This window comes from Halyomorpha halys, unplaced genomic scaffold, assembly GCF_000696795.3.
Source record: "Halyomorpha halys isolate HHAL.00 unplaced genomic scaffold, Hhal_1.1 Scaffold109.1, whole genome shotgun sequence".
Lineage (NCBI taxonomy): Eukaryota > Metazoa > Arthropoda > Insecta > Hemiptera > Pentatomidae > Halyomorpha > Halyomorpha halys.
Window position 1 is genome coordinate 1,360,232 of NW_027107176.1, and position 10,225 is coordinate 1,370,456.

At 32.3% G+C, this 10,225-nt stretch overlaps 1 protein-coding gene across 1 annotated transcript in view; it reads left to right on the forward strand.

Annotated features, from left to right (window-relative positions):
- LOC106677813 (lysosomal aspartic protease) overlaps nucleotides 1–9,750 on the forward strand; it is a gene marked incomplete in the record, with an annotated part of 107,070 nt that extends 97,320 nt beyond the window's left edge. The window contains 2 exon segments of the mRNA XM_067045483.1: nucleotides 1,840–1,929; nucleotides 6,067–9,750. Of these exon segments, the coding sequence (XP_066901584.1) occupies nucleotides 1,840–1,929; nucleotides 6,067–6,378 (402 nt within the window).
- Nucleotides 9,751–10,225: the final 475 nt, after the last annotated feature.

The following is a 10,225-nucleotide window of genomic DNA, read 5'->3' on the forward strand; positions in this document are numbered from 1 at the left end:
ACCAAACTGATTAGAAGCTTATACCAAACAGTTTATTTATGTTTCTGTTCAAATTAAAAAAAATTAACTTCACATTGTAAGTAGAGGCTAGATTTTCGTAAAGTAGGTGTTTGCAATTAATGTCTGTGCCCAAAACCTTATTAAAGGGATAGGCTCATCACTATCTTAACTGACAGTCAGGCAGCCATTTTTGTGTTGGAGAATTATACAACGGCTTACTGTTGGATGCGTCTAAGATTAATCTAAACTCTCTTTCTTTAGCCAACAAACAAGTCCGAGTAATTCTGGAGCAACAACAGAGAAAAAGAGTTTCCAAAACGGCTCATGAACAAAATAAAGTAACACACTTCTTAATATGAACAAGAGTATCATGAGGTAGTTGACAGAGCTATATATAGGGCACTGCCAGTTGAATAAGCATTTCCATAAAATAAGACTAATAAAGTCACCAATCTGCAGTATTTACAGAAAGCATGATGGTACCGCTTATTACATCGTATGTGAGCACAGATGTGAAGCACTGACCAAGATAAGATTTCCCACCTTTAGACAAACTTTACGAGACGTTCGATTCGTATACGATATTAAAATTTGCATTTTGCCTGTTTTGAACAAAGTAAACGACGGTGCACAATAGATCCTTATAGTACAAGAGCCGGGAAGAAAAAAAGGAAGTTATCTCACCCCAATGTTTTATTACTTCAATAAAAACTATGTATAATTATTAGTCAAAATTGATGAGTCTACCAAGTATAGGTAGGGGATTAAAAAATGGCGGCTGTTTCAAAACCTTAAAAGAACATTGATTTTTCATATCTTAAAAAGTACCAACAACACTAGAAAATCTAACAGAACATTATTTAAAGAAGAGTAAATTTGGCTAAATATTAGCCCTAATAGAGCTATTTACGTTCAACATTTCCTGAAATATAGCTGTTTAAAAAGCAACATTTCTTAAAAATCTACTGAAGGATTAGTAGTTAGTTAATTTATTTTGAGAAATCTATATCTCAGGAGCTATGTGTTGTATAGATGTCTATTAGCACTCAAATTAATGCTAGTTTAACGTACTATAAAGTAGTTTAGCAATTTCATGTAAAATATTACTCTTACGAATATAAACAGTATAAACTACTTTATAGCTCATTAAACTAGCTTTAATTTGAGTGCTAATAGACATCTGTACGTCAAATAATTTTTGAGATATAGAATTTTCAAAATAAATTCACCAACTACTGATCTTTCAGTACATCCCATACAACATTTTTATGATATGTCGCTTTTTAAAAAGCTATAACTCGAAAACTATTTAACGTAAATAACTCTATTAGAGCTCATATTTTAGCAAATTTGATCATCTTTAAATGGTGTTGTCTTAGGATATCTTGTGTTGCTCCTACTTTCTAAGATATGGAGCTCCGGATGAAAACATTTTTTTTTTATCGCATTGATACAGCCGCCATTTTTTATTCCCCCTACCTATACTTGGCAGGCTCGTAAATTTTGACTATTATTTATAGATAGTTTTCATTAAAGTAATTAAAAATTGGGGTGATATAACTCCATTTTTTCTCCTCTTAATGGTCGCGGTGAACTTTTGATGGGTTCAAAAAAAAAATATAGTAATAAATAAATACTAGAAAAGCGTAAGACCAACCTTAGAGAAAAAAATAAGAAAAATAAATAACAATAATTATACCCACATTTCTTCAATATATAACTATATATTTTTTTAACATGTTTATGATTATATAGTTATAAATTGAAAAAAATTGGTCCGAGCGGATTTTCCTCAGTCATTTTAATTGAATTAATTAATTAAATGAAATCATTTAACAGGGAAACTGTGAGCCAGATGATCTGCCAAGGATATCTTTCATAATCAATGGAAGAAAATTCAGCCTCAATGGTCGAGATTACGTATTGATGGTGAGTATGCATTTTTTTTTTTCATAGTTATGAAACTCCGTAAGGCATCGGCCTGATCGCTTCATGTAAATAAACTATGAACTAGTTATATAGATTACATGTAAATTAATCGCTCGCACAACTAATTTACATTTGGAGGGAGTTTCGTCCCATGAACAATTTAAGTTACCCTCTCCCTGAATTTTTTGAAACTCAGACTTACCGCATATATACAACATAAAAGGAACCACAGTATTTTTCAGTTTCAGAGGTATAGCCGTTTTTATAAAGTGATAAATAAGTCAGTAACTGGTATAGGCTATTTTATATAAAACGTCTGAGCGTTATAAGTGTCCTAAATGAAAATAAGAATTAAGGATCTCAAAATAATCCCAATGAGGAGTGAGGTGTAGATAGTTGACCGTAGATTACTGATTAGAGAAGATGGTCGGGGGGAGCGGGCAGCAAAGAACAACATAAATAAACAAAAAGATATTTATTTATGCCGACGTTTTGACCTGAGTTTCAGGTCTTCATCACGGCTATAGTGAATATCACTGTTATCAATCTGCTACCATCTAATTCCATGATTATCATTCAATTATTTTTTATTATTGAATTATCAATCATCAATTTTTTATTATTTATGATTCAATTCGATATTTTGTATAATTCCAAATTTGTTTGTATACTATTTCTTTTCAATTTTATTTTTCTCTAAATGTTGGTGTTATCTCTTTTCTTCTATAGCCCTGATGAAGATCTAAAGCTCAGGTCGAAATGTCAGCATAAATAAATATTTGTTTGTTTGTTTATGTTGTTCTTTGGTGACCGCACCACTCCCCCCCCCCCCGACCATCTTCTCTAATCATTAATCCCTATGTGGTACAAAAGATAATATTAATAAAGTCAAAAAATTTTCATTACTATGAATTATTTAGGTTATAATAAGTAAATTAACGTATTTCTACTACTTTATGAATGAAATGTAAGTACTAGCATTCATAATGAATGTTCAAAATTAATATCTTGAGCATTAAGAGAGGTTCGGAATCTTTCTACTACAGCAGTAGTGGCCCAACGGCAATGGATATGTACAACTATTTCGCCAGTTTAAATTATCCTTCTTCTTAAAGGATTAAGGTCATTGACTGGATTTCCATAGATTATTTGTTTAATGTTATCTCAAAGAAAATAAAAACAGTGGTGTCAGATCTGGAGAGTGGCTTCTTGCCACTGCTGCTGTGGAAGAAATATATCGAGCCTGTACTGAAGTAATCATTTAGAACAATATTTAATATGAATGTTAATGTTTACATTTCAAAAATAATGTAGATGGAACTCGCATTTATTTATTTATTATAACCTAAATAATTCATAATAATTAAATCTTTTGACATGAATATTATCTTTTGAGCGTTAAAATGGGGATTTTTTTGTTTTGAGATCCTTAATTCTTATTTTTATTCAGGACACTTGACATAACAAGAACGTGACAGCCTGTAATGTAGAAGGGGTCTTTTGTGATCTTTGTGAGCAGGATTTTTGGGAGGTAAGCAAGGCGGAGGAAATTCACCCTGGATAGGAAATCTTTTTGTATTTTATATTAATTTCTTAATATAAAGTTAATACCCAAGTACCCGGGTTCGAATCCGGCTGGACAAAAAATGGTTTTTTGTTACACTGTAGCCGGGAGTCAACCCTGTGGGTTCAGGAGCTCTCCTGAGGTCCACCCAACCTCAAAAATTGGATACCATTAATTCAATTTTTAATTAAATAATCAAAAATGTGGCGGTCTTGAGTGATTCTGACTGAATCACCTCCTTGCACAACTGTTGGTCTAGTAACAGTACTGCCTTACAAAATACTGCACCCTTAACTTCCTAAATCCTGTACAGGGAAAAACCTAATGGTAGAGCATAATCGTGATGAAATCATTTCTTTGCACAATCGTTGTTCAAGAAACTTCCTTACAAAGTACTGAAATCCTGATCCTTCATGGGCAGTAGTGGTACAGATTTGGTTTTATAAAGAGCCGTGTGGGATGGAACGTTGTTGGTTCGATTTCCACCGGGAGCAGTTAATATTTATTTCTTGGTGGTCCCAAGAAATGTATCTTATCTTAACACTCTAACCTTGGAAAGTACGTAGCGCCAACTCCAAGGAAGTCACCAGGAGTGAGAAAAAAAGATCACTTGCAGGAATAGGTCCCCCTTTTAATTCAGATAGTGTGATATTTCATATTGAAATGTATAGTTTTGGGGTTATTGGTTGTACAAAAAAATTTAAAAAAAAAAGGATTAAACATTACAGTGAGCTAAAAGTCTCCAAAATACGACCGTTGGCCATCAACACCTCACTGCCATCGTTGTTGTATTCATGGTTCATAGGCTCCCAGGAACTCTTTGCGCCATTGAGTTTTAAAAAAATAACGTGTCGAATAGCTTTTCTTTCACTTCTCCCTTAATTCGTGGAAAAAATTAAGTCGCTGGGAGGCTGTAGGGTACGCGTCAGTTTTGTGGCGTAACTTTGCCAAACCTTTCATAAAAAATGAGTTGAGTTGTACACCTTGGCAGAGGCCCACTCTCAAACATCACTAACATTCACCAAAATTTTGGCGAAAGGGTAACACGTTAAAATTTCCGAAGCCCACCGAAAAAGGGAAGCAATTTGACCCAGATCTAGCGACACAGGCAGATTAGAAGGAGCACCCTAAATCTTTCAGGGCGAAGATTTCCATCTTGAAGAAACCATGTATAGTACGTCTTTAACGAGTTTGCCTGTAGGGAAAGGGAGTTCGCTCACCCAAGCTTTTTCTCCCCTTCTCACCATAACTACTCCTACAGAGAGGTTATGTCTACAAAGTCTACTACAAAATAATTTTAGTAATAAACTTTGTTTTCGTTTGTTTTTATTATAATTTCAATTTATTTTTTACTACGTTCATGAAAGGAAGTAAAGCCGACTGAGTGGAGAGAAGATTTTTGCTTCTAGAAAAAAGATAGAGAAGAAGATGGGTCGGGGGGAGAACGTTGCGCACCCTTTCCCCTCCTTACCCACAGCTAAACTCATCTTAGATGTACTATATATATACTATATACTGCTAAAACTATCAATTTTAATCATTTGGATTGGGAAAATTGAGTTCGCTAGCTATTCTGAAATTTTCAAATCCAGTTTTACTAAAAATCCTTATGTTGGGAAGCAGTGCTCATGGACTTATATCGCTATTAGTACAAGAGCCGAGAAGAAAAAAAGGCAGTTATCTCACATCAATTTTTGATTACTTTAATGGAAAACTATGTATTATTACTAGTCAAAATTGATGAGTCTGCCAAGTATAAATAGGGCGAATGAAAATACCTTAAGAAAATATTAATTTTTCATTCGGAGCTCTATATCTTAAAAACTACCAACAATACTATAAAATCTAAGAGAACATTATTTAAAGAAGAGTAAATTTGGCTAAATATTAGCCCTAAAAGAGGTAATAATTATTAGCTTTAGGTAAAGGTCATTAACTACTTTATAGCTCATTAAACTAGCTTTAATTTGAGTACTAATAGACATCTGTACGTCATATAGTTCCTGAGGTATACATTTCTCAAAATAAATTAACTAACTACTAATGTTTAAGTAGTTTAGGAATTTTGCTTTTTAAAAATCAATATCTCGAGAACTGTTAGACGTAAATAGCTCTATTAGGGTTCATATTTTAGCAAATTTACTCTTCTTTAAATGACTTAAATTTTCTAGTGTTGTTGGTAGTTTTCAAGATATAGAGCTCCGAATGAAAAATTAGTTTTTCTTTATCCCTTTGAAACAGCCGCCATTTTTATTCCCCCTACCTATACTTGGCAGACTCATCAGTTTGGACTAGTAATAATACATAGTTTTCATTAAAGTAATCAAAAATTGGGGTGAGATAACTGCCTTTTTTCTCCTCTTGGGCTCTTGTACTATTTGGTTTTAAATGGCTCATACAGATACTCTAGGCTGGGGATATATAATTTAAAAAAAATCACCTAAGTACTCTCTCGTATGGTTTAATGCATCTAAATTTGTGTTCAGATTTAATTTTTTGTTTAGGAATAAGAATTCCTTATTTTGTTTGTGTATTTCTTTTTTTTACTTATGACTTATAATGTTAATCTTCAGGGCCGAGACAGCTACTCAAGACGCAAGGGGTGCGTGCCTCAGTTACACCAGTTTAATTTTACTGTGTCAGGAGCTGAATGGATATTAGGGGATGCTTTTATATCTAAAGTATACACAATATTCGATGTGGAACGGGAGAGAGTTGGATTTGCAGAATTCACAGACGATTCAAAGAAAGCGATCGATTCTAAGCTGTCCAGAGATAAGGTGGTATATCTAAAAAGTAACAATGCTACAAAATCTCTGATCAACATTTACAGTATACTTTTTTGTGTAATTATTTCTAATTTCATGCGAAAATATCTTTTATAAAATACTTCGCATTTAAGCTTCAAAGACTTATTAGAAAAACTGCATGACATATAAACATTTTAAAAAATGATTATTTAGAAAACTTTTCTGGAGCAAAGGATTACTAGAGTGTTGACTGAGTCTTTGCTTGTTTAACTTTCAATCACTACAGTTAATTAGATGAAAACTAATTACACCTTTCCCTCCCCACTCACCTCAATTATATGCAAATATCGATTGTTTTATTGCATCCATATATTAATTTGACCTAAGTCATTAGAAAAAAAAAGTGGGGTTAGTTCGTGATAATCTTGTCAAGTGTTATTACTGTAAAATAACCTATAACCATTTAAAAAAATAAAATAACCTAAAACCGCATTTATAATAGAAATAAATGAAATGAAAGGGAAAAAAATATTCATGGTCTGGATAGTTATAGCTTGAAAAAAAATATGATAAGAAACATGAACTTTTAAATAGAAGGGGCATTGAATCATTGTCCTAGATATTTATATTGATCAGAATTGATGACTGATATTTTGAAGAATAAGTTGGAAAGACAATTAACTAAAGAGAATAAGTGAGGTGACCATAGTGGCGATTGAGGAGGCTTAGATGGACTGACATGTTATCACATGGGGTTAATAAGAAATCCACAAGTCTTGACTGAATGCCAAAACATGAAAAGGGTAATATGTGGTAAGGCATATAAGACACCTCTTTGACAAGGCAGATGCTCTGCATCAAGGAAAATGGTGGAAGCTTATACAGGACGCCCTGATTCGGGGCAAATGAGAACCTGGAAACAGGAATAATTTCCCTCATCAAAAGAATAAATGGAAAGAATGATGAGCTTGGAAAAATGTTTCGATACCCTCAACTGCTTTCCTTCATAAAAAATAACTGGACGAAATGCACAGCCGATATCTGTGAGTAGGACTACATGGAGGTAAGCGTAGAGGAGGAAGAATAAGGGGAAACCGAGGTATGTGAAAATTCACCTTGGATAAGGAACAGTGAAGTAAGGCAGTGGGGGAGATCCTATCAATTTATTAATATAAAAAACGAATAATTCATTCTATTAATTTAGCAGTGCATCAACCCTGTGGGTTCAGCAGTCCTCTGGGAGAGCTCTCCCAACCTTTGTAAAGTTAGCTCCTTTGACTGGAAAAAAACTGGTGGTTGAGCGTGGTCTTGAACAAATCACTATCTTGCACAATCGTTGTTCAAGAAACATCACTTCCTTAATTATTCAACTCCTGACTCTACATGGGATGTATTGGTATAGATTTTCTTTTTAATAAAAACTTGCACAGACAGAGTTAACACTCATGTAATATGACAAGAATATTTTAAAATAATTCTACGATTATTTTATTTTTCTCCAGTATTAAGGCTAGATTTTTCATAAGCCACAAAAAAAAACAAAAAAAAACAAGAAAAATAAACACTATATCCTTAATCCCCCTGAAAATGAATTTGTTTTTTCTCATATGACTATAATATCTGTACTTATAACATATAAGTACATGTAGCAGATAATAACATATTCCATTTATTATAAGGGCGTGATTTTAGTTTGGAGAATAAAAAAATCTTTGTTCTTTTATATGTTTTCTAAAATATTCCTAAATAGAGTGGAAATCAGATGCCAATAAATTATGTAACATAGATGAATCTCAAACTCAGAGCTGTGATCTCAAACCAATGGAAATTTTAGTTTCTTTTCGAGTTTTAAAACTAATAAAAAAAAAAAAAGAGTAACTGTGATAAAGAAAGATTGTTATAAAAAACAATCGCCAATAATATCGCTATGGGAGAATAGGAGGTTGTCATCCCTCGAGATAATTTAAAATTTGAGATTTGAGAACCTACTATAGACTCCAAAAATTGGCATTTAACGGGATAATAGAAGCCATAGCAATAACTGTCATCACTAACGCGATATTTGTATCCACTTACTGGATTACTGCCGTACTGTCAATTCAGTATACATTGACAGTTAACGTAACGTTAAATGTCTCTTGCACACACCTCAGCAGTCAACTACTGCACTTTTTCAGCCTTTTATACTTAGGCCGGGGGTTTCAGTATTATTAAACATATTAACATTTATTTTTCTAGAGTAAAATATAATGATAAAAGCTATAAAAATATATGATAAAAAAAAAATAGATATAAATAGTTATATATATAATGTATTCCAGGGTTTTATAATGATAATAGGGTTAATTTAGGGAGCAATAATAACTCAGAGGACACAGGGTTCGTATCCCGTTATGATTGATAATTATTTCCGTGAGTCAACCCTATGGGTTCTAGAGCCCTCCTGAGGTCTACCCAGCATCACAGAGTGGGTATCCTTAATTCGGAAAACCTTTGGCGGTTGAGCGTGATGTTGAAAACAAAATCACCCCCTTTTTTAACCGTTGTTCTAAAAACAGTGTTTCCTTACAAAGTACCGAACCCATGACCCTTATTAATAATAACATAGTTTACATTATTATTATTATTATTATTATTGTTGTTGTTATTATTATTATTATTATTATTATTATTATTATTATTATTATTATTATTATTATTATTATTATTATTATTATTATTAGTGGGATTGATTTAAAGTTTTCTCCTTGCTAGACACTGGTGATCATAAAACTATACAAATTTATGAGAAAAAAAAATTAATTTACAGACATTTGTAATCTATTGTGATTTTAAATTTTAAACACGACTGTGATTTGTATATATGCAGTATATTTGTATGCAGTATTTTATATGTATTGTTTTAACATATACAATATGGTTTTATAAGGGCAATGGGGTTGATTAAAAGTTGTCTATACGACAACCAGGGCTTATTATAATTATAAAAATCATAAAATTAACTAGTTAAATTTGCAAACAACTGTGATTTGTATGTGACACAAACACGGCATATAATTGTAAATTTGTAATTTGTATGTAAAAGACACTAATGATTATTTATATATGAAAGGAAAATGGTCCGGTGCGGTAAAAAAAACAAAAAACAACTCAAATAGTAGAATATACTATTTATTGAGCCAACGTTTCGCCCCACGTTGCAGGGCTTCGTCAGGGCTATTTTGACGGCAGTCAAAACAAAAATGGCCATAAATAGTATATTCTACTATTTGAGTTTTTTTTTTTTTTTTTACCCCACCCGGACCATATTCCTTTCATCTTTACACACGGTCAACCAATAATCTTCCAGATTATTTATATAGGTTGGTTGGAAATTTGTTTGAAAAATTACATATTTTATCCAACTATATTTACAAGTTATAAGTTTCGATAACTCTTAACTTAAACAGCCCTGATGAAGCTCTACAAAGTGGAGCGAAACGTCGGAAAATAAATAGTTCTTAGCTATTTTTGTTTCTTTTGACCGTACTCCTGACCATCTTCTTCATAATTTGAAATAATAAGGCCAATTATTTATATATATTGTATTTACAAATGTTGAACTGAGAAGGGATTGGGTAAGGAAGGTTCATTTTGAAACCTCTCTCACTATGGCAGGATATACGATTTATGATAAAACAAGATATAAAATTTATTTGTATATGATGTTTATATGTATTTTTTAAAAGGCTTGTAGATTATTAGTTGTAGTTCGCAAAAGAGTATGAGTACAGATACGATATTATAATTAGATTGAATCTGTGATCGAATGACCATCCTGAGGTACACTCAGCCTCTATTAAGTGAGTACAAGGTCAATCATTGTATTTGGAGAAAATCATGTATCAATCATTATGTGTGTGTTATTTAAACAAATTATACAAATGTGTATTTGTGGGCCAAGAAATAGGGTGGGGTACAAGTTTTTATTTTTTTTATATTA